Genomic DNA, 23826 nt, shown 5'->3' on the forward strand with positions numbered 1-23826 from the left:
TTGCCCAGTGTTTTGCGCAAGCGCCCCAAGTGAGTGAGCGGAGCTCGTGGCCGCTAACTTACTGCGCAAGCGCGCCTCAGCAGCCTCTGGTCCTCTGGCGCAGGCGCACTTACAGCTGCCTGGGCGCCTCACCGCCTTCCTAGATCCCGCCGCAGTACGCAAGCGCGCGACATCTCCGTTTCCCTACCCAGTTTCCGAACCCCTCCACCTCTTCTTTCCCCTTCAAGAAGCCGGCGCTGGGGCGCACTCGACTAGTAAGGAGGCCAGAGGCCACATTTGGTAGGCGTGCTCTCTGCTTTCGGAATATCATGTACCAGCCCAGCAGGGGGGCAGCCAGGCGTCTCGGCCCCTGCCTCCGCGCCTACCAGGCTCGCCCCCAGGTGAGAAAAGGGGAAGCAGGCGGAGTCGAGGGGACGGGAAGAGACCCTCTTCAGAGCCTGCACTAGGGGCGGAGCGTGCGCCCCGTTCCGCGCAGGCGCAGTTACATCCCATCGCCTGGTTTTACCTCTTGCCGGGCGGTACCTGGAGGGTCCGGGGTCTCGGGGACCAAAGAGGCAGTGCTACCAGCTCTGGCGCGCACGGACCATGAACATCATTTCTGCCAGGTCTGGAGTGGGCAGACAGGGTTGAAGGTGGGGTGGCAGGGCGCGTCTTTTCTTCGCCTTCGCGATTATTTGTGCCTCGAGGTGATTTGAAGGGCAGGGGGCGGAGAGATTCACAGCCCGCCTCTTGCGCCGCGATTTCGCCCAGGCTTGAAGGCCGACTGGGGGCCCCTGCTCCTAGGTGGGAAAGATAGCCACGCCCCCGGTGGAGACAGTGCCTCGGGGACAGAGCCCATGCCGCCCACTCGTCTTCCGGAGTGACCCCTCTAGTTCCTCGGGAAGCGGAGGGACTCGGGTCAGGCCTGACTTTGGGTGACCTCCTGCTTGTCCTGGTTTCAACTGTCCATCCTTTCAGTTTCTTGGGCTTGTTTGTGGCTGGAAATAGCAGCTTATGTTTGTATACTACTTTATAAGTCGTAAAGTTTTGTTTACATTTATTTCGTATAGTACTCATAACTCAGGGTGACGTCACCACCCTCGTTTATAAGAGGGCATTTACTGGAAACTGAGGCATAGGGAATGAGAGTGCCTAAGGGTTCCAAATAGTTTTGGTACTTAAGGGAAATGTCTGTTGTTCCAGTTGGAGTTTTCCTTTACAACATCTATCTCACACACTTAGTTGTGGAATGTGGTACAGGCCACATCATTTCATCCACAGTGCAAATAAAATCTGCTGTTCGTTCATTTGTTCATTCTTCAAACATGTGATCCTTGCCCTGAGAGGTAGAACTGCTCCCAAAAGTATTGGAATCTTAAATGTAAAGGTATTTGCTAATATTTTTGGGAGATGCTTGTCATAGGAAACTTTCCTCTTGGAGATAGATGGAGGTGAATGCATCCCATTTTTCCTCTAGTCTAGTAATTCCATCGCTTCTGTCAGGAGGACCAGTGGGACTGGGAGTGTGTTAATGAGCAGTTTGGATGAAGGGCCATTAGGCAGCTGGATTCTTATCTTTTTCGTTTTGGTTCTTCCTCCTTAGGACCAGCTTTCTCCATGGGCTCTGCCATTCCCACCCCTGTGGCCCCACTCTATGACTTCCACTTCTCCATCTTCTCTTCTCTGGTCACCTCCAACCCCACGCTCTCTGACTTGGCTGCTTCCCTGGGCTCCCCCACTGCCTCTCCAGATCCAGGCCCTCAGCTCACCATGGGTTCTCCCTCCACCAAAGGGGGAGGAGGGACCAGGACCTGAGTTGCATAGTGGCTGCCTGGATGGGCTTAGGAGCCTATTTGAGGGACCTTCCTGCCCCTATCCTGGGGCTTTGATATCTTTCCAAGCCCCTGTGACTGCCCGCCCTTCCCCTGCCACTCCATCTGGAGATCCGAGTATGGAGGAGCACCTGGCTGTCATGTATGAAAGACTGAGACAAGAGGTAAGTCAGTTCAAAAGTGACCTTCATCCTCAGTGGGAAGGAATGCAGGTAACACTTGGAAATAAAGGATTAGTCAACTAGATTCTTTCCTGGAACCACAAGGCACACGTAGAAATGAGTTATAAACATTTCCCAAGGAAAAAAATAATCCTAAGTGTGGATTAAAGAAAGTTAAACATGGCATGGAGATGACCTTTCACTCAGAGAGGAATAAGGAAGCACTAAAAATAGAAAACTGAGAAATAGGATCATCTTTTCTTTCCCACTGGGTTGATGCCTCCTTCTTCCACCTAGCTTCCCAACCTCTTCCTTCACTCCCACGACTACACTCTCTACTCATCGGATGTGGAATTCATCAATGAGATCCTGAACATACGTACCAAGTGAGAATCCAGCCATGGGCATGGTGGTGGGGAAGAAAAGGATCCAGTGCTATGTATAATACTTGACTCTTTCAGTTACTGGAGAAGGTACTAGGCTGCTTCCCTACAACTGTTTCCTATTCTTCAGTAGCCAGTTTGGTTTTCTGATTCTGCCATCATGAGATTTCTTTTTCATCCCCTCTGCACAGGGGTCGCACATGGTATATTCTGTCACTGACCCTCTGCCGCTTCCTGGCCTGGAACTATTTTGCACAACTTCGGTTGGAAGTTCTACAGTTGACCCGTCACCCTGAGAACTGGACCCTGCAAGCCCGTTGGAGGCTCATGGGGCTACCCATCCACATGCTCTTTCTGCGTTTCTACAAGCGTGACAAAGAAGAGCTTTATCGGTAAGAGTAGTGAAGATGGACCCACACACTAAAATCCATTTCTTAATTGTACTGTTTTCAGATTGATGGTGTGGTGTCCCAGAAAACCCTTCATCTAACTGACTTGGCTGCAGCTTCCCTGAGCACAGGCATCTTATTGTAGTCTATTTTAATATAACAGAAATAGGGACTTTGAGTATATTAGGAAATCTCTGAACTCAGCTTCTACATGTATATTACCTGGCACATAGTAGGTGTTCAAATACTTATCAAACAAATGAAAATTTCTGCTGATGAGCTCTCCTTCCCAAGAGCATGCCCACATCTTTCCCTTCCCTCTGTTCTTCCCCCAAAGGCACACATCTCCTAAAATCTAAAGGACATTAGGAGACTTGCAACTAGGTGAACAGTGGGCAGTGGTAGCTCATCCCAGGCTAACCCCCTGACCCTGTCTGTCGACAAAGCCACCTTTTCTGTGACTGCCCATCTAGGCCTCCTATCACTTCTTCCATCCTAAATCCTTCCTTGTTTCACTGTGTCTAACTTTAATACATATATTCTAAAAATCAAAATAAAAGAATCCTGCTTTGTAAGTTGAGCCTCACAACCTTAGGTAAAGTACTTGGTAAATTTCTAAGTAGGAATTCCCAAGACATTGTTAGGCTTGCCCCACACCAGTGGCTTGTAAACTTTGCTGCACAGTGGAACCATTGGTGCCAGACATTCTGGTTTAATTGCGACAGAATACAACCTGGGCATCAGGGTTTCTCAAAGTTCCCCAAACAAGCTAACATGTAGCACAGTTAAGGAACTACTAGTTTAAACAAATGCTTGAATTAAATTTTGGGATCAGTCAGCTTACCCCTCAGTAAGCCTCTCTTCCTTCACCAGGACCTATGATGCCTATTCCACCTTCTACCTGAATTCCAGTGGCCTCATTTATCGCCATCACCTAGACAAAGTGAGTCCCAGGGCTGAATGTGGTAGGATGAAGGGGTAGCACATCCTTCTAACTGGTATTAACCTTTCTCCCTGCAGCTGATGCCTTCACACTCACCCTCAACACCTGTGAAGAAGCTGCTTGTGGGAGCCCTGGTAACTCTGGGGCTGTCAGAGCCAGAACCCAGCTTACGCCTGTGTCCCAAAGCCTGATCCAGGAACTGGGGTGGGGGCAGCACTGAAAACTGCTATGCATATGAGGAGGTGGAGGCAGCCAGCTTCTTCCCCTTTTCTCTCTCCTTCCTTCTTATCTCATGCTGTGTAAAGCTGTTGTGTAATTTAATTTGTAAATAATAAAGTCTAAGTGAAAATATGACACTGAATTTTCATGTCACTTTATCTGGACTCCAAAAGTTCCCATAAGCTTTATTCTAAAACTTTTTATTAATAGATATTAAATAATGTACAGAAGGAAAAGGAGCTGGTGTTGGATTCTGATTATGTCCCCTTTTCTTTACCCTAGTTCTTCACGTGTCTTGCCTGTTTTTTTGGGCATTTTCTTAGTGTGGGGATCTTCTAGTTCCTTGGCCTTATAATAGTGGGGTGCCACCTCCAGAAGCCAACTGCTCTCAATCTCCAATACCTAAAAGGGAAGAAAAAAGACAGAGTTCCTGTCTTTCCAACCTAGATTCTAATTTGTATATGTTCAAAAGAAATTCTTCCCCTCTTACTGCAGTACTAGGGGAAAGGTGCAGGGCTCTAATACTGTATGAGGGGGAACCCAACCACCCCCCCGTACACACACAAATTATCTTCTGCAGGGTGGGCACCTTGTACTACAGGCTTCCCCCACTAGGTGAGTGTTCTGGGCACCCAACCACTGTCATTGTGCCAGCTGGCATTGTTAGAGGCTGTGTTTGGCTTCACTGAATTTTTTTTTCGAAGACTGTCAACGCATTTGCCCATTTCATGCCCAGTGACTTAACGAGGACACCTGCCCACACCACACTGAGTGTTCTGCAGGTGATGACCCCTGTACCCCTCCCCGATTCACCCAATTCACCCCAAGCAACTTTTATTTTGTTTGCTTCCCCAGATGGAAAAAGTCAACTTTTTTTTGTTTCCCGGGATGAAAAGCCCTCATTCTGCTGATGTGGAAGAGTTGAAACAAAAAATGGCAGAAGCACTAAAAGGCATCAAAATCGATGAGTTCAAAAACTTCTGAGCAATGGAAAATCACATCTTGATAGATATATTGCATCAAATGGAGAGTACTTTGAAGGTGACTAAAGTTTAAACATGTAAGAATACACAATTTTTTATAACTGAACTCCAGGTCTTTTTGTGTCCCTCCTTATACACCCCAATGGCTGTCACATTTCTACATATTATTCAGGATTCCAAGTAGGCTATGCCTAAAAAAAAAAAAAAACCAAGGACTATAAAGTACACTCAGGTTATCACCCCAACACCTGAACACTGACAATAGCCATTCAAATATTCATTGAATAAATAGACAATGATCAGATATTGGAAGATGCTGAGTCAGCTGTTAGGGTATGTTTCTGTTTTATCCTAACTTAAACCAGTATGTTTTCCAGGTTCTCTGTCAGTCCCAGCAATTCGAACCTGGGATTTTAGCTTGCCAGGATATCACCTGTTCCTACAATTTCCACCTGCCTGGGCAGGGGATGGTCCCCTCACCTGTCTCATGAACTCCTTGGTGGTCAAGACAAGTTCATGGTAGAGCAGCCAGCGAGGCTGTTCCTCAAAGAGTGAGGAGTTGGGGTGAATGAACACTGTCTGTTGTTGCTTCACTGTGCGGTAGCCACTGCGAGTCAACCGCGCTGTGTGGTAAAAGTAACCAGCAGTGATGGCCTAAGGAGCAGGCAGGAAAGAATGTCAATGGGAAAGCCACACATTCAGGAACCCTCAGCACTCACTATCTGTTTTTAGTTCAGGCTTCTGGAGAACTAGAAAGGTAAGGAATGCATGAAGAACTCACTGAGAAGAAACCTGCAATAGTCTGGGCATAAAGCATAGGAGAAGACTCCTTCCACAAGGAGAAGAGGGCACAATCTCAGGCTAGAGGGGCTACCAAGGCCCCAGAGGGAAGCTTGCTCCTTGGGAGACCCTGGGTAGATTAAAAATGCTAACTTTGTGTTGACCAGATAACTGACCTGAGTTGGAGCATTGTCCCATACATCAAAAGGTTGCGGGTTCAATGCTGGTTAGAGTACATAAGGGAAGCAATCGATCAATGTTTCTCTCTCCCCCCACTTCCCCTCTCTAAAAATCAGTAAATACATCCTCGAGTGAGGATTAAAAAAATGCTAACCTTGCGTACACGGATGTAGTCCCCCTGGCAGGAACTGAGACCAACTTCCACACGCTCCAAGAGTCCCTCCAGCTGTTCCCGTACATCCCGTGCTCGGCGCATAGATCTGAACTGGACAAAGTTCTCATAGCACCATTGGGAAGAGTAACCACTCTCAGCCCACTGTGAAGAGTTTTCAAAAGCGGGGTTAAGTATACAGTAGAACCAGAGTCCCCCATGTCTCCCTCATTCCCATTTACCCAAGCCCAGTGACCTGTGTATAAACGTTTAGCAAAACCAAGTGGTCCCCACCAGGGAGGAAGAAGTTGACACGGGCATTGTCAGCATGGACGACCTTGTCCTTGGGTCGGTAGAAGATGGAGTTGTTGACAGACAGCATGGCAGCCACTGTCAGGATCTCCTCTGAACAGCTGTACCTGGGTCAGAAAGGGAAAAAAAGCATGCGAGTTCAAAGCAAGCCATAAGAATAGACACAGTGGGGGAAAGTGACTGACATGTGATGGACATGTCCTCATGCCTGGACTGCTGATTAGGATAATGGCTACAAATCAGAGACCAGATTTGGTGGCAGCAGCAATAACATAGGGGTCAAGGAGGCAGGGCTGCAGATGACCGAGTTACAAAGGAAAGGACTGGGACCTCTGAGCAGTCCACAGTAGGCAGGTGTGCATTAAGTGCATTGGGGAAAGCCCAGTTCCTTTAAATTCATGTGGTAACTTCTGACTTCAACTACGGCATTTAAAGGTGGTCCCTCCACAGCCATATCTAAATGTTCCAGTCTGCAGCCTTAGGAATGAGTAAGTCCCCATACCAGCCCTCACTCAGCACTCTTCACAGATGGAAACTCTTTCACTTCCATTCATACCCCCGAATTTTCTATGTGTTTCCCATTTAATATCATGATCAAGGATAACACAGTGTCTTACTGGCCCTAATAACTTGTCATTTGTTAAAGAATAATATGGTATAGAGAAAAAAGGCAAGAAAACAAAGACGGCCCCAAACACAGGAGGAGCGATGGCCAGTTTGTGGGCTGAGAGCCCAGTTGGAGTGGGGAACTTACTTCTCGGAGGCCAGGATCATTTTAGACAGCATGGGGTCCACTGGCAGCTCTGCCATCTTTCGACCAGACTAAAAAGAGATAGGGTTGAAGCCAGTCCTATCTCAGGTGTCCTCCCACCACTCAAGGGGTCACCCTGACCCCTTTATCTTACCCCAGCCCACTGCCCTCCCACCTCACCGTGGTGAGCTCCCCAAGGTGGTTGAGGGCTCCCAGAGCATACAGCTGCTCCAAAGCCAGCAGCAGTGTCTCATACGGTGGGGGGTCCAGGAAATCAAAGTGCATGAGGTCATGGATCCCTGCAGAGAGATAAAACGGAGTCCCTTTACAAAGACCAGTGACTCCAGCCCCATCTCTCTCTCTCAGAAGTGGGGGACCCTACTCACCTAAGCTCTTAAGCAGCAACACAACATTGCCTAGGCTGGTCCTTTGGATCTCTGGCACCGTGGTCTCCTCCAGCTCGTGCTGATAGGCCCAGGCAGTATACAGGCGGAAGCACTTCCCTGCAGCCACCCGGCCTGCCCGACCAGCTCGCTGATTGGCCGAAGCCTGGAAAGAAAAGAGAGGCAGGCTGGCTGACAACTGGGTGAGGGAAAGAGAAAAGGCAGTATTTATACAAGAAATCTAGGAGGGTGTGATTCCATCCTCTAACAACCCCCCCCACACACAGGCTTCTGAGTGGGACCTTCCTGTGGGCTCATTCTACCTCCCACTCCCCCATGGAGACCCCTACTGGAGCCCAGGCTGACCTTGCTGCAGGGTGTGACTGTGAGTGATTCCATGCCTGTGCGGGGGTTGTAGCTCTTCTGCTTACAGAACCCTGGATCCAGCACGTAAATGATGCCCTCAATGGTGAGTGAAGTCTCGGCAATGTTTGTTGCCACAACCACCTGAGTGAGAGGATATGGGGTCACTCAGACAACCCAACCTCCTAGTTATGTAGAAAAAGTAACCCTGGAAGCTGTGGAGTAGACAAGCAGGAGCAATTAAAAGGCAGGAGCTACGGGGGTTAGTGTCCAAAGTCAGAGGGGGATAAGCCAGGAGAAGGGTGGGAGAAACAAGGCTCAGAAGGAACACAATGGGAAAGGAAATAGAGAAGAGGGTCAATGGGATTTTCAGAGATGGGATACGAGTCTATCTGGGTTCCTGCCCCCACCTTCTCTACCAGCACTTTATAGTCACCTTCACATAGTACTGCCTGCAAAAGCCTCCCAACAAGCCTTCCTGCTTCTACTCCTGCCTGGGTTATGTGGCATCCAAAATGGTCCTTTTAAAATGTATACCCATGCCCTGGCTGGTATGGCTCAGTGGACTGGGCATCATCCCACAAACCAAAAGGTTGCTCATTGATTCCTTGTCACGACACGTGCCTGGGTTGTGGGCCAGTTCCCCAGTTGGGGGTGTGCAGGAGGCAACTGACTGATGTTTCTCTTGCACATCGATGTTTCTCTCCCTTTCTTTCTCCCTCCCTTCCCCTCTTTTAAAAAATGAAATAAAATGTACACCTGTAGCATTACTCCACTATCTTCCAATGGCTCACCATCCTACATGACATTTTATCTAAACCTGTTCAGGTGCTGAGTCCTCTAGCCCTCGGCTGCCTTTCTGCATTCCCCAGAACCATGTTCCCTGGCCAGGCACAGCACACTCCTCACTCCACATTCAGGTCCTTTGCAAGAGCCCGTTCCTCTGCTGGGTGCACTCCTCTCCAGGATACCAGCCTGGCTCCCTCCTTCACCAAGTTAAGGTTTCTGCTTCACTTTCACTTTATTGGAGAGGGAGAGGGCTTCCCTGCACTCCCAGGAAAATTCCTCCCTGCCATGTTTCAGTCCCACTAAGAGTTAGCCTCCATCTTTCTAGACTGCACTGTATCTCTTGATAGCACTTCTCACAAATGGACATTATGTACTGAAATGCCCACTGTCACCTATTTTACACTAGACTGGAAGCTCTGCAAGGCCAGGAACTTTGTTTTGTTCATCACTGTATCCCCATCCCCCAAAACAGTGCCTGGGAGGAACCCAGTCAATATTGGTTGATGAAAGTTACACCTTTGTTCAAAAATCCTTTGACTGCCATTCAATTGTCTAAAGTCCAAATTCTTCTACCTGCCACCCAGGGCCCTCCTTAATCTAGTCTGAGGTTGGTTTTAGCTTGTCTCCCACTGCTTTACCACATGAACCTTCCACTGAACCTTGTGCTCTGACCTCAAACACATCTTATGGTTTCCTCTGACATCCTTGCCATTTTTCTTTTTTTTTTACTTTAAGATTTTATTTATTTATTTTTAAAGAGAGGGAAGGAAGGGAGAAAGAGAGGGAGAGAAATATCAGTGTGTGATTGCCTTTCAAGCACTCCCTACTGGGGACCTGGGCTGCAACCCAGGCATGTGGCCCGATTGGGAATCGAACCGGTGACCCTTTGGTTTGCAGTCTGGCACTCAATCCACTGAGCCACACCAGCCAGGGCCTTGCCATTTTTCTTAAAGGTGCAAATCAAACTCCACCTTCCAGTTCACCAAAGGCACCCCTTTTCCTCATGCATTCGGCTACCTCTCAGTCCATGCTGTATCCATCCTCTCTCTCCAGAGGCGAGTGACTGACTGCTCCTGAGCCTGTGGCTGCACCAATGCCCAGGATACACACTGTACAAGGCAGATACACTCTTTCTCACTGCTATTTGCGGAACTATAGGAGTGAAGAAAGGTTCCTGCAATTTACCTTCCGCGCCCCCTGTGGCGTGGGCTGGAAAATTCGAGCCTGCATGTCAGAAGGCAGGTTGGCATAAATGGGCAGCACCAGCAGCTCCCTAATTTTGGAGCCCAGGCGGCGGCAGCGATCCTGAAGCATCTCGCAGGCAGCCTCAATCTCCTCCTGGATTTGGGGTGGAAAGAGCAGCAGGAACCCAGAATCACAGAGCTCAACCTGCCAGCCTCATCTTCCCCTGGGACACAAACATCATTGCCCCTCCCCCACCTCACTCACCTGTCCTGTCAGGAACACTAGGACATCCCCAGGGGGCTGGGTCACATGAATCTGTAGCACAGACACTACACAGGCTTCCAGGTAGTCAGCCTCTGGAGCCTGGGGTGGAGGAGAGGGCTCAGGAAAGCCACTTGCTCAGGCAAGCCTCTTCCTTTCCTCCCAGCTCCACACACACTTTATCCCAGGTCCCCTTTGGACTCTCCACTCCACCCTGCCCTTCTTGGGACAACCTCCCCCAGCTTCACACCTCACACTTAAGCCCATCCTCCCTGAGCAGGACACCTTGGTATAGAAGATGTCAACTGGAAACCTCCGTCCAGGGATTCGGAAGACTGGAGCATCATCAAAGAAGGTGGAAAAACGGGCAGTGTCCAGTGTGGCTGAAGCCACCAGAACTTTGAGCTCAGGTCGGAAACGAGCAACATCTTTGATCAATCCAAAGAGGATGTCTGTGTGCAAGGTCCGTTCATGAGCCTCATCCACCATCACCACGCTGGGGAAGGAACAGGGAGCAGTGAGTAAGGAGAGATGAACAATGCAGTTCCCTGAAGGAAGGTACAGATGGAGGCAAAGAGTCCAAGGGTGAATGTGGGAGCAAGGGGCTCTAAAAGAAGCCAATCACCCCAGTTGAGTAAGACCAACAGAAAGGTGGAGAAGATCAGGTCTGCAGACTCTCAGCTTGGGCAAACAACAGCTGCCAATATCGGGAGGATGGAAGTTGAAGCCAAGACAAATCAGACACCCCTCAGGATCAGAGCCAAGAGTCTGCTAGGGTCAGTAGAAGTAAGAGTACCTGTTTTAATGGGGAAAAAGTGAGGAAAAGGCCCCTTTCAGCAAGGCTGGCCCCCCAGTCTGGTGGGGGATGGACAGACGGACCTGTGCCACCAGAACAGCCCAGAAGCTCCCAGGCCCCTGCGGGGCTGCTGCTGTGCATTACTGTTGGGCCTGCTCTTTTACACAGAGAGGACTCATAAGTCTTCCTAGCCCAACCTTAGAAGCTTCTGCAGGCTGGTCTTCGAAATTAGTTATATGTATGCACCTTCTTTCTCCTTGCTTTAGTCTTTGTATTTTTGGTAGCCGCCAAGCCTGTAGGACCTTGCCGCCAACCTCAACGCTTTGTGCCTAACCCTGTCCCCAACAGTGAAGCTCCCAGGCATCAAGTCTGATGACAGTGAAGCTCCCATACCCCAAATACTCTTGCATCGGCTAGCTTTCCATGGGTTCTCAGAGATTTCTGGAAGTGCTGTGAAAGGTCAAATCCTCTTTGTCCTATGGCTGCACTCTTATCTTTTGGGACCAGAAATTCACAGCTCCTACTCAGTTGGCCTAACCCCTCAACACAATGCTCATATCCCCTCACGATGACTTCTCCCCTAAACACATGCTCATCATCCAACTTCAGCTGGGTCAATGCAACACTGAGAATTCACCATTCACAGACCCGCAATCTCCCACTCTACAGCTTCTTGGTATTGAGCTGAAATTCATCTCCCTGTAACACTGGTTCCTAGATGTGCCCTCTGGGGTCACATAAAACAAGTCTGACCCCTTTTCCATGTAAGAACCCATCACATTTCTAGAGGGAACCAGGTTGTCTCCCTTGAATTTCTCCCCTGTAAGCTGAACATTTTAAGTTTCTTCAGGTGGTCTTCACATGGCTGTTCAAGTCCCTGCCGCTCTACCCTACCATTCTACAAACAACTGGCAAGGTAAGGAGGGACTTTCTCTCTTTATCTTGTGCCCTCCAGCTCCATCTCTACGGTGACCGGAGACCAGCTCTAGGACTGCCAGGATCACAAAGATGCAAGAACTGGTGGATTCATCTAAAGACAATGGCCCAACTGACTGAAGGTTGGAGCAGAAAGGAGAGAAAGGTCAAAGCTAAGGACAGATAGGAAGGCACAAAGGGGGAGGAGACCCTGTGGGAGGAGAAAGTGGGTGGCTCTCTTGTGGGACACTAGACCCTGTCTATACCTGTAACTTGCAAGGTCAGGCTCAGAGAGGAACTCTCGGAGAAGCATCCCATCTGTCATATAGCGGAGGACTGTTCGCTCTGACGTGCAGTCCTCAAAGCGGATGCTGTAGCCAACCTGTTGAGGAGGCCATTAGCAATGGAAAGTAGGCTGGTGTACCCTAAAGAGAATGCAGAGCTAGAGGACAAGGGGCCAGTGCCTGGACTGTGGTGTGGGACCCTGAGGGCAGTGTGGGCAGAGTTCTAGACCCATGGGGCTCCCCCCACCCATCAGTCACCCCAGACCTCACCTCATTCCCAAGCTTTACACCCATCTCCCGGGCCACTCGGGCAGCCACACTCATGGCAGCCACTCTCCTGGGCTGAGTGCAGGCAATCTTCATACCATTCTTGGTATAACCCTGAATGACAGGAGAAAGGTCTCCCTTGCTAAATATGGCCCTGGGGCCCAGGACAATTCAGATAAAAAAAGTTATAAACGCAGGGCAGGTGGAAAAGAGGGAACAGACTGATGCTGAAATCCAGACATGGAGGGAAAATGGATAGAATGGCAGACCCAGGACCCTCAAAAGGGTCCTCAGCTATCCCTGGCAGTCCCAGCCCTTTGGGGAATCAAGTTCTGGGGTCAGACTGATTTGAGCTGGGAAAGGACAGAACGGGTGCGGCAGACTCAGAAGCGATGGGAAGCAAAGGAAGGTACAAAGGAAGGAAAACAAATCCTTTCACCCCTCATGTTTGGACCCTGCAGAGGAGCAGAGGCCAAGCTGGATAGGAGTAAGGGGTCCATGTTCACGCCCCCCCCCACCATCTTGTTGTCTATACTCTCTTCCAGTATGAACACAGAGAATGCCTACCAGTCAGAGGCACTGTGACAGGAAGTGAGAATAGAAACGTGAAAAGGATAGTCCGTGTTCTCAACCTCACCATTTACCATTAGTGGAAAATGACTAAAATGGAGGTGAGCAACTCCTAAAACTATCAGGGAAAAGGAGCTTTGATAGGACTGTACTTGTCAAAGGGTGAGACCCCAGCAGCCTGGAGGGTGACATACCTCCTCAAAGAGATACTGTGGGATTTGGGTGGTCTTTCCCGAGCCCGTTTCGCCCTCGATGATGAGGACCTGATGATTAGCAATAGCAGCCAGGAGATCCTCGCGGAATGGGAACACAGGAAGGCTTCGGCGGATGGCCTGGATGGACTCCTTCTGTTGGGCCTGGGTAGAAGCGGGTGGAGCTGATGGCTCCTGAGAAGGAGAAAGAGGGGCATGAGCTTCAAGACCAGTTTCTCATCTTCTTCACAAAGTCCCAGAGCTCTGCCTCACCTCATCACCCTGGAGCTGAGTGGCCTGGACAAACTCGATGGTCTCCTCTTCCTCTAGCACCAATTGATACTTGGGCTCCTGGGAAGCAGCATCTCGGGCCCCAAACTTCAGGGAGGCAGCCCCCAGTCGGGCCTCCTCCCAGCGCCGCTGCTCCTCCCCAGGGGCGCCCGATTCCTCCTCCACTAGATCCACGGCTCGTGCTGGCTGTGCAGAGAAGGACACATGAAGACACAAGCTGCCCTCTCTACCCACTCCCCTCCTTCCTCATCAGGACCCTGCCCTACTGGGAAAGGGAAGACAAGGAAGGGGCCAGCCCAACACCCCAACACCTTCCCTCCCTCAGCTCAGGGACCAGGGCTAAGGTGGATGCCTCTTTGCCTCACCTGTCCTCGGGTCTCCTCTGGCATGTGGTAGCGATTGGTGGCCTCCAGCTTCTCCTGCTCTCCCGCTGCTCGGTACTCCCGGGCCAGATCCCGCACTCGCCGCTTATATTTGAGCTCCCGCTGCTCATGTTGGCTCAGCTCCACATCCCCGAAAAGGAACTCCTCATCCGCCAGTTCAGCCTCCAGGTCCTCAAGCTTCTCTCGCTCCCGCTTAGCTAGGTACTCTCGGCGAGATTTCTTCCGCAGCTCCGGGACCTGGTCAGCATGGATAGTCAAATTGTCATCCTGCTGGAAGAGCAACCCCTGCCCCTACCTACTTGAACTAGTGACAGACTCTGACAGACTGGAACAAGAACCTGAATACCAGTCCCACATCTTTCCTCTGCAATGTGCAACCTGACTAATGGCATGGCCCAAGCAGGGCCTATGAAGGCCTGATGCAGACCCCACACACCGCCTTCCAGCAGCAGTATCCAGCCAGAAGGTCCTCTGAAGCAGCTTCACCATCTTTGTCAATGAACATGTACTAGGGAAACTATCTGAATATTTCATACATTACTCTTCTATTTGAGTTATTGAAAAGAGGGAAAACAAAAGGGTTCATACCAGCATTTAGAAGCATAGGTCTCAAACTGAAAACAAGTGAGACAAATGGAAACCAAATGGAGGCACCAGCAGTAAGTCATCTTCACCCCAGAGAGATGCTCCCTGATTGTAAAGTGAATGACTATAATTTGGGGAAAGGGAAGAACAGCATCAGAGAATGGCTCTGTGAGGCAAGATGCAATCGGAATGCTGAGTTGTCTGGGACAACCTCCCTTCATGCCATGTGTCATTTGGCTTCTACCCATTTCCTCTGATACGCTTTTCAGGGCACACTGTAGATGACAGAAGACCGTCATATCCTTAAGGCCTTTCTCAGTCCTCGTCCTGGATGGAGACAAGCTTTTCTACTGCAGTGGCAAAAACCTGCCATAGCTGCCCCTGGGGGTTCCGGTTCTGTTTAATTGCTGGGCTTTTCTTGTTTGTTCTATGGAGACTTAAAACGGAGTTTATGCTCATGACCTAATTTGAGTACCACAATCAAATACTCCTTCAGCCTGATGGGTGCGACAGACAGATGTCTTTTTAAAATATGGGCATACGCTCTGACCGGTGTGATTCAGTTGACTGGGCGTCATCCCACAAAATGAAAGATCCCCAATTCAATTCCCAGTCAGGGCACATGCTGGGGTTGTGGGTTCAGTCCCCGGTCAGGGCACATATAGGTGCCTATAGGACAGGAGCATAGATGTCTCTCCCTCTCTCCCTTCCTTCCCCTCTCTCTAAAAATAAGTAAATAAAATCTTTAAAAAATAAAACAAAATGTGGGCAGAAAACCATGGCAATTGTGTACCAAAAAGAACTATGATATTCAACTGTGAAATACTGAAAAATAAAAATTCATGAGTAGAGTGTGACACCTGCACACACCAAGAATGGGAAAAAAATTTCTGTCCCTCAACCAGTGAGGTGACTATTACGCCTAACTTCTTACTCTGAAAATTAGTAATTAAGAGGAAACAGACATTTTGCCCTGCCTGTTAAGAAGGAACTGTAGCTCATTTCTAGTTCTTGAGGAAAAGCTGTTTACTTAAAAAAAAAAAAAAGGATCCAAAAATCTCTATTTTACAATTCCCAGTGAAATAACTGATTCAGAAAAGGGTCAGCAGTGGTTGCTAAACCCGTTGGATGAAAGACTGCAGGAGAAAGGACATGTACGATGAGATGCATGACTGGGTAGCATGGGCCCTGGACAGGACTCAAGGGGAGTGCACAGCACCACTCAAGAGGTGTTGCTGCCACAACTGTTTAATCTGAGTCTGGACAAACTTTAAACCCAATTTCCACTTTAAAGAAAGCACAGGGCATAGAAGAATTTACCACCACAAGATAAGGACGAGATAAACCCAGAACACAGGACGTGGTACAAGGTGAGAGAGAAAGAGAGAAAATGAAACTTAAGAGACCTAACAACCAAATGCAACCCATGACTTCTACTGGGTTCTGCTTTGGAAAGAACAATTAAAGACATTTGGGGGTATGTGGAGGAATGTGATTACAGATGGGTTCTTGGTTTATATGTGAGAATTGCTATTCATCTTCTTGGGTGTGACAATGGCACTATGTTTTAGGGGAGAATGCTTTTATCTTTAAAAGGTACATGATGATGGGATAAAATGCTATGATGTCTAAAACTTTTCAAAATAGTTCCAAAAGCGGGGGGAAGCCCACATGTACATAGACATTGCAACTATCATACAAACAATTTTTTAATCCAAATAGTCTGTATGAGCGTTCATTATACTATTCAACTTTCCTATTTTTTTCCTAACGTTTTCACAATTGAAAAAACAAAAAAAAAATTAATTCAGGCATATAAAAACACTGCACCAGTACTAAGCGATGTATCAGAAGTCCCTCCCTGACCATAGTCATTTTGTGGTGTGAGGAATGACATGGGTTGGTCAGTCAGGAGACCTGATGGCCACTAGGCCATTCTTAGGACACCAAGAGTCTCAAAATTCTTTTGGTAAATCTAAATGTGAGCTTACTTGGAAAGACTAGGCCTTTGAAAAACTGCCTGCCCTACCCAGCCGCACATGAGAACAAGTCCAATTCATCCATTACAAGGGCTCTATTCCTGTGCAGTGGGAAGAACCACCCAGGAAACCAAAGGGAGGTCACAAGGCCACATGCGGAGTCGGAGGGTGAGGTGGCAGGAAGGTATTTGGACATGGTGCACACAGGCTGAATGGTCAGTGTATCTCTGGGCAGTGGGACAGCTACCCTGCCCCACCTTCCAGCTGCCTTACATCTTGTTAAGTTTCATATTTCTCTCACTAACACACAGGATGATTTGAGCCAAAAGAGTCAAGGAAAATTTTTGAGTAGCTTCTTTCCCTCTACAACTTAAAAGTCCATCCTTAGCAGGCAGGCTCCTGCCAACCAAGCCCTCTCCTCCAGAGACCCCAACACTCCATCAGCAATCTCACCCCACTTCCTTTGTATCTCTTCTCCCTACCCCTAACTATGCCATCAGAAAGTCTTTCCTTCTGCTTTCTGATCTTGGCTTCCTGGGCACAGGGACTCACCATGGCTTTCCGGTCTTCCTCAGCCATCTTGAGGCGCTTCTGAGCCTCTTCATAAGCCTAGGAGAAGAAACCAAGAATGGAGGGGTGTGAGGCCAAAATTCCCCACAGCCACAGCCATTCCTCCTCCAAAATCACAATGATCATTCAGATGTTTCCTAGCACAATGAAACGTACCCTCGCGCCTTGGCCAGGTGGCTCAGGTGGTTGGAGCATCATCCTGTATACCAAAGTGTTGCAGGTTTGATTCCCAGTCAGGGCACATACCTAGGTTGCAGGTTTGATCCCTGGTCAGGGAGTGTGTGGGAGGCAACTGATAGATGTTTTTCTCTCACATCAATGTTTCTCTCTCTCTAAAATCAATAAACATATTCTAAAGTGAAGATTAGAAAAATAGAGAAAAAGAAATGCCCCTTCTTTTTTTTTAATTTTTAAAAGATTTTATTTATTTATTTTCAGAGAGGGAAGGGAGGGAGAAAGAGAGAGAGAGAGAAACATCAATGTGCGGTTGCTGGGGGTCATGGCCTGCAATCCAGGCATGTACCGACTGGGAATCAAACCTGCGACACTTTGGTTCACAGCCTGTGCTCAATCCACTGAGCTACGCCAGCCAGGGCAGAAATGCCCCTTCTTAAATAGGAATCTCTACCATTATAGGTTCAGCAGAGGGCGGTTCTTAGCTAGAGGACCCACAGGGATCCTCCCACCACAGAAGTGAACACTCCATTAGAGGCATTCCCTTGTCTTCCAGAATATCACCATCTCTGCAATCACACCACCTTTCGGATTTGACCCAGATATCTTCCTGGGAATTATAGAACATGCTGTTCCTATGCACCTTCTTGTCTGACCGCTCCAGGACATTGCGAGTCCGATCCTTATCCCGCTGCCGAACCCGCTCTGCGAAGGCATCACGTTCCTCCAGGTCCTGAAGGCGTTCCCGTTCTGTCCGCTCCCATTCATCCTCGGACTCGGGCTTCTCCGTCTGCTGTTTGCTCCCCCTGCAGTCCAGCCCAGAGGATTAAATGAGGGCATCCAGAAGGTTTATCATCCTATCAGCTACCTGCCCCAACTTCCCTCACCCTACTTCTGACTTACCCTGTCTTCTTCCCTTTCTCAGAAACCTCTTCCTCATCTTCCTCTTCCTCCTCCTGGCATTTTTTCCTGAGGTGTTTCCGTTTTTTACGCTTCTTCTGGAGACTGTTCCCAGCCCTACCCACAGTCTCCTCACAGCTCTCCTCACTGTCTTCCAGCAACTTATAAGACTGGTTCTTCTCTAGCAGGGCTCGGGCCTCTCGCTCAGCTGCCCGAGCTGGCTTTTCTACCACCGTCTTCCGTGGTACCTGTCAACAGAGGAGATGTGAACAACTGAACTCTACCCACTTTGCCCTGTTCCTAATTTAAGGAATGACTTGATATTAAACTTGCCTCCCTTCACACTATGTTCATCAGCCTGAATAGGAACTCTCAGCTTCTAAACTTCCTGTCACTAATTTAACAAACATTCATTGAAGCCTGTCCTAGGATTTATTAGGTACTAGAGTACAGGAATAAACAAAAGAGACAAAAATCCCTGCTCTGATGGAGTTTACATTCTCAAACCCAATTTTCAATTGCTCAGCCTGTTATTCTCAATGACTGAGTTAGTGCCACACAAGAAGTGACATGCTACAAGAACTGTTTTGTCATTCCTGGATGTACACATCCAGGGTATCTGTGTCCAAGGCACATCATAATTACATTAGCTAAGAGTAAAATGAAGGTAAAACTGCAGTACCTGCAGAGGACTGTCACAGGCCTGGCATTGTACCAGACTTCAGGGATTCACTGGTGAAGGAATTAATGTAAAGTTCCTACCTCGTATCACTTACATTCTAAACTCATCTCTCGATAAACACATGATGGAACAGCCACTTAGACTATTTACCATTCTCTGAACATGCTGAACACTTGCACTCTTACTATATACCTTCTGAGTACTGTAAGGTGCGCTATTATGTGGTAGGAATACAAAGAAAAGATATACATAGTCCTGTCCTTCAGGATCTCACCTTTTGTACCTTTACTCCTCCCCCCTTCTCTATGTGACAATTACAGAGTATCTTTGAACTTGCTTTTCTGATCACCACGCCCACCTTCTATGCTCCCACAGCACTTCCCACGCCTCACTTCCATAGCCTCATTACTCAAAGTGCGGTCCTTGGACCACAAGCATCACCTGGAAAACTTGTTAGATCTGTTAGAAATATAGAAACTAAGACACCCCACGCATCCCAGGCCTACCGAGTCGGAAACTGCCCTTTAACAAGGGCTCTGGATGAATATATTGTACGTTAAAGTTCGAGAAAACACACTTGGCCCTCCTCGATCTTCACTGAGCTGGACGTCCAACACCTAGCACAGTGCTCAGGCAACAGAAAGACAAAGGCTCAGTGCTTGTGAACTGAGCTTATTACTTAATTCCCGAAAGCACCGTTAGCACCGCCACACCTGGACGAATAACCTAGGGCCGCCTCCCCTGCTTCACCTCCTCTCCCGCCTCTCCCACGCCGGCCCGCCCCTGTTGCTTCCCTCCCCTCCAGACCTTGTTCCAGAGTCTCAGCGCGAAGTCGCGAGCCGGCCCGCTAACGTCCAGGGTATCTGTGTCTCGCAGGCGCTGCACGAACTCCTCCGCCGAGCCGCAACGCTGCGCGGTACCGATCAGGAACTGAGCCACGTGCCGCTCGCTTAGTCCCAGCACTGAGTGCAGTTCGTCCTGCACCCAGCGCTCCAACCCCGCCGGCGTCATCATGGCGACCCACACTCCCTGGGCCCAGCCCGAAAAGGTCTCTAGTAGCCTCACTGTCGGCCGGGAAGATCGGAGGCTTAGAGCCCCGGGCTGGAGCCTCAGTTCCGCAAAAGAGCTGCCTCAGGTACTTAAGAGTTGCGTTTCCAACAGCCCAAAGCCGTCTTCCCCGACCGCGGAGGCCGGAAGCGGCCGCACTTTTCCGGCCTGGGCACTACGGTGGCCGAGTGAGTTCAAACCTCGCTAAACAGTATCGGTTCGAAATGAAAAATTTTTTCCTTTCCTCCCTACAGAGTATCTGTCGCCCCCTGTTGGTCAGCCTGTGGGCGCTTCATTCTCCCATTCATTCAACAATGCTGGACAACGCCCTAGAGGGAAGGAATGCGTCAGGTGGAAAACTTGGAAAGAAAAGATCTGTGATCCCTTCCACCACAAATATACTTTCTTCTAAGAAACCAGAGTTGTGTGGATGCAGGTAGACTTTACACTGGGACGAGTTACTCCAGTATTTTTACCTGCGTGTTCTGAGTCACTCGAGTGAGTCGGGTGCATCAGTCCTTTCAGCAGAAACTGCCTTAGGCACTTAACCTTTCTTAGGTCAGGTGAGCCAAGACAAAAAAAAAAAAAAATGGCCCAAATGGAAGAACAGATCAAAGTTTCAGAAAAAAATACAATTAAGCGACAAAGAGATAGCCAACCTATCAGAAGCACAGTTCAAAACACTGATGATCAGGATGCTCACAGAATTGGTTGAGTTTGGTCACAAATTAAATGAAAAAATGAAGGTCATGCTGAGTGAAATAAAGGAAAATGTACAGGGATCCAACAGTGATGGGAAGGAAACTGGGACTCAGATCAATGGTGTGGACCAGAAGGAAGAAAGAAACATCCAACCAGAAAAGAATGAAGAAATAGGAATTCAAAATGAGGAGGGGCTTAGGTCTCTCCTCATGTAGGTCTTTAAACGTTCCAACATCCAAATTATAGAGGTACCAGAAGGAGAAGAGGGAGAGCCACGAGTGGAAAAGTTGTTTGAACAAATAATGAAGGAGAACTTCCCTCATCTGGCAAAGAAAATAGACTTCTAGGAAGTCCAGGAAGCTCAGAGAGTCCCAAAGAAGTTGGACCCAAGGAGGAACATGCCAAGGCACATCATAATTACATTAGCTAAGAGTAAAATGAAGGAGAGAATCCCAGAAGCAGCAAGAGATAAGGAGACAGTTACCTACAAAGGAGTTCCCATCAGACTGTCAGCTGATTTCTCAAAAGAGACCTTACAGGCAAGAAGGGGCTGGAAAGAAGTATTCCAAGTCATGAAAGGCAAGGACCTATATTCAAGATTGCTCTATCCAGCAAAGCTTTCATTTAAAATGGAAGGGCAGATAAAGTGCTTTTCAGATAAGGTCAAGTTAAAGGAGTTCATCATCACCAAGCCATTATTATATGAAATGTTAAAGGGACCTATCTAAGAAAAAGAAGATAAAAAATGTGAACAGTCAAATGACAGCAAACTCACAATTATTAACAACCACACCTAAAGCAAAACCAAAAGAAACTAAGCAAACAACTAGAACAGGAACAGAAGCACAGAAATGGAGATCACATGGAGGGTTAGCAACAGGGGAGTGGGAGTGGGAGAGAGGGGAAAAGGGTACAGATATTAAGTAGCATAAATGGTAGGTAGAAAACAGACAGGGGGAGGTTAAGAATGGTATAGGAAATGTAGAAGCCAAGAACTTATATGTACAACCCATGGACATGAACTAAAGTGGAGGGGGTGTGGGTGGGAGGGGGTGTGCAGGGTAGAGGGGAGTAAAGGGGGGGAAATGGGACAACAGTAATAGCATAATCAATAAAATATATTATTTTCAAAAATGCTGAGTGCCTAATGTGTGCTAGATACAATTTTAGTCACTGGGGATAGAGCAAAGAACAAATCAGACAACAATGCCTGCCCTGGCTAGTGTGGCTCAGTGGACTGAGCAAGGGCTGTGGACAGAAAGTTGTCAGTTTGATTCCTAGTCAGGGCACTTGCCTGGGTTGTGGGCCAGGCCCCCAAGGTCAGGGCATGAGAGAGGTAACCAATCACTGTTTCTCTTGCACATTATTTCTCTCTCTCTTTCTCCCCCCCCACCCACCTCTCTCTCTAAAAGTAAATAAATACAATCTTTAAAAAGATTTTAAAAACTCCCTTAGTGAACTTATATTTGAGGGGGCAGATAAAATGCATAATAAATAAGACTTGTAAGTTCTGTAAGGTCTATGGAGCCCCCCTGTCCCCGCCAAAGGCAAGGTATATGCAAATCAGACCAAATCCAAGGTATATGCAAATCAGACCAAATCTATTAAAGATTAGCTCATACCAATTAGAAGCATCTTTTGCTAGGACCCATACCTGCAGCGGGAGTGAATACAGGTTAGGCATAAACGAGGGCCTCCCGGCAGGAAGGAAGTTGGGATCTGGGGAAAAAAATCAAAGGTGCTTTGCTTTTCTTGATGCTATCTCAGAAAGCAATTTTAAAAGATCTCCAAACCAAGGAATGTGCGAATTGTGTTCTGTATTTTTGCTAATATCTAGAGAAATGTACTGGTGGCAGCTTGTTTAGAAATAAGTAGATTTCTCCCCCAGGAAACACCAAATGGCAGATGATGCCAGTGCTGAGGAAGGGCCCAGAGTCTTCAGGGGCCCCAGAATGGATGGCCTCAGCAGGCTCTGGTGAAGGATTTGGCAGCAGCATCCCAGGCCGAGGTAGTGGCCAGGGTCGGGGTCAAGGCGGTGGAGCTCCCGGAGGCAAGAATGAGGACAAGGAGCACATCCCCTTCACCAAGCTTGGCTAGCCGGCTGGTCAAGGACATGAAAATGAAGTCCGGAGAGGAGATCTATCTCTTTTCTCTGCCCATCAAGGAATCTGAGATCATTGACTTTTTGGGGGGTTTATCCCTCAAGAACAAAGTTTTGAAAATTATGCGGGCACAAAAGCAGACCTGTGCAGGCCAGAGGACCCGGTTCAAGGCATTTGTTGCCACTGTTGGGAACTACAATGGACATGTTGGTCTGGGTGTCAAGTGCTCAAATTGAAACTGGAAAAGACTGTGTTAGTGCTGTCAGTCACATACCAGACCCAATAAGCAGAGACAGAGATTGAATCTTTATGGGCACTTTATTTGGATGGCTGACTTTCTGAGAAGACAGTGGGTTTGTATCCTAAGGATCTTACATTTCCTTTCATGCTGGCCTTTTTTTAACCAGTGAACAGAATGCTGCGAGGGGTTTTGAAATTCAGGGAAAATTAGATAAAAAAACTGCAGAGTTCTCCCCCTGGGCAGTTAGCTATCCCTGGGGGCTTGGGCGGTCACATCTCTCCCTGGAACACAAAGGCTCTGATGTCTCTAGCTGTGCCCCAGGCGGTGATCTTTAGCTGTGCCCCATGAGGTCGGCTGTCTCTCTTGGGAGCCTGAGCCATACCTGCAGTTCCTGAAACAATAGCTTTAACATATGCATTACCTACTAGGCTCATTAACTATTTACCTTAAACTAATTTTCCAACTCTTGAGTCCCCTATCAAAAAGAAGTAGTCACTGCCATCTGTGGGGCCATGATCCTGGCCAAGCTCTCTATTGTCCCTGTGCGGTGAGGCTACTGGGAGAACAAGGTGAGCAAGCCCCACCCATCCATTGTAAGGATACTGGGCACTGCAGCTCCGTGCTGGTGTGCCTGCATCCAGGGGCACCAGCATCGTCTCAGCCTCTGTGCCCAAAAAGCTGCTGATGATGGCTGGCATCGACTGCGGTGCCACCCTGGGCAACTTCACCAAGGCCACCTTCCATGCCATCTCTAAGACTGCAGCTCTCTCACCCCCGACCTCTGGAAAGAACCACGTTCACTAAGTCTCCCTGTCAGGAACTCACTGACCGTTTTGTAAAGACCCGCCCCAGAGTGTCTGTGTAGAGAACCCAGGCCTCAGCTGTGGCTACTACATAATTTTATACAAGTAAAATAAAGTGAATTATGCATGTTTTAAAAAAAAAAGCAGAATGCCCTGGCACGCCAAGGTTGTGTGTTCGATCTCTAATCAGGGCACATACAAGGGTCAACCAATGAATGCATAGATAAATGAAACAATGGACCAATGTTTCCCTTGCACTCTGAAATCAATACATAAAAATATTTTTTAAATCTATAAAGA

General features: G+C 48.3%; 2 protein-coding genes across 7 annotated transcripts; one reads left to right on the forward strand and one right to left on the reverse strand.

The window, feature by feature from the left end:
* Positions 1-109: 109 nt before the first annotated feature.
* CUNH6orf136 (chromosome unknown C6orf136 homolog) lies at positions 110-4041 on the forward strand. Of its 4 annotated transcripts, none has more exons than XM_045825941.1 (6): positions 110-380; positions 1583-1975; positions 2270-2358; positions 2547-2747; positions 3618-3687; positions 3765-4041. In XM_045825941.1, exons 1-6 carry the CDS (start codon positions 309-311, stop codon positions 3876-3878), a joined length of 939 nt encoding a protein of 312 aa, XP_045681897.1. In that variant the 5' UTR covers positions 110-308; the 3' UTR covers positions 3879-4041. The 4 variants fall into 4 exon arrangements, with proteins under 4 accessions (XP_045681897.1, XP_045681899.1, XP_045681900.1 ...); XM_045825943.1 differs by having other exon boundaries at positions 113-380; positions 1881-1975; XM_045825944.1 differs by having other exon boundaries at positions 113-279; positions 1881-1975.
* A 44-nt stretch (positions 4042-4085) lies between these two features.
* DHX16 (DEAH-box helicase 16) lies at positions 4086-19844 on the reverse strand. 3 transcript variants are annotated; one of them, XM_045825937.1, is made up of 20 exons: positions 19439-19844; positions 17953-18197; positions 17693-17855; positions 16858-16914; positions 13724-13978; positions 13341-13544; positions 13071-13262; positions 12310-12420; positions 12022-12137; positions 10330-10540; positions 10048-10146; positions 9784-9936; positions 7813-7953; positions 7450-7612; positions 7244-7362; positions 7067-7134; positions 6257-6419; positions 6004-6165; positions 5370-5543; positions 4086-4308 (listed from the first exon to the last, which is right to left on the reverse strand). In XM_045825937.1, exons 1-20 carry the CDS (start codon positions 19643-19645, stop codon positions 4180-4182), a joined length of 3132 nt encoding a protein of 1043 aa, XP_045681893.1. In that variant the 5' UTR covers positions 19646-19844; the 3' UTR covers positions 4086-4179. The 3 variants fall into 3 exon arrangements, with proteins under 3 accessions (XP_045681893.1, XP_045681894.1, XP_045681896.1); XM_045825938.1 differs by lacking the exon at positions 5370-5543; XM_045825940.1 differs by lacking the exons at positions 4086-4308; positions 5370-5543 and having other exon boundaries at positions 6023-6165; positions 6295-6419.
* Between the last annotated feature and the right edge of the window lie 3982 nt (positions 19845-23826).

The sequence above is a fragment of the Phyllostomus hastatus genome, unplaced genomic scaffold (genome assembly GCF_019186645.2).
Source record: "Phyllostomus hastatus isolate PE091 unplaced genomic scaffold, TTU_PhHast_1.1 phas_scaffold_60, whole genome shotgun sequence".
Lineage (NCBI taxonomy): Eukaryota > Metazoa > Chordata > Mammalia > Chiroptera > Phyllostomidae > Phyllostomus > Phyllostomus hastatus.

Bases quoted from the DNA above. Each gene is read 5' to 3' on its own strand.
- DHX16 (XM_045825937.1), bottom strand. From the start codon at position 19,645: ATGATGACGCCGGCGGGGTTGGAGCGCTGGGTGCAGGACGAACTGCAC. The intron at 12,421-13,070 runs GTATGTCACCCT...CCTGTCATTCAG, and splicing joins CACAGTATCTCTTTGAGGAG to GGTTATACCAAGAATGGTAT. The intron at 7,954-9,783 runs GTAAATTGCAGG...CCTCTCACTCAG, and splicing joins CGCCACAGGGGGCGCGGAAG to GTGGTTGTGGCAACAAACAT.
- CUNH6orf136 (XM_045825941.1), top strand. From the start codon at position 309: ATGTACCAGCCCAGCAGGGGGGCAGCCAGGCGTCTCGGCCCCTGCCTC. The intron at 1,976-2,269 runs GTAAGTCAGTTC...TCTTCCACCTAG, and splicing joins ATGAAAGACTGAGACAAGAG to CTTCCCAACCTCTTCCTTCA. The intron at 2,359-2,546 runs GTGAGAATCCAG...CCCTCTGCACAG, and splicing joins ATCCTGAACATACGTACCAA to GGGTCGCACATGGTATATTC.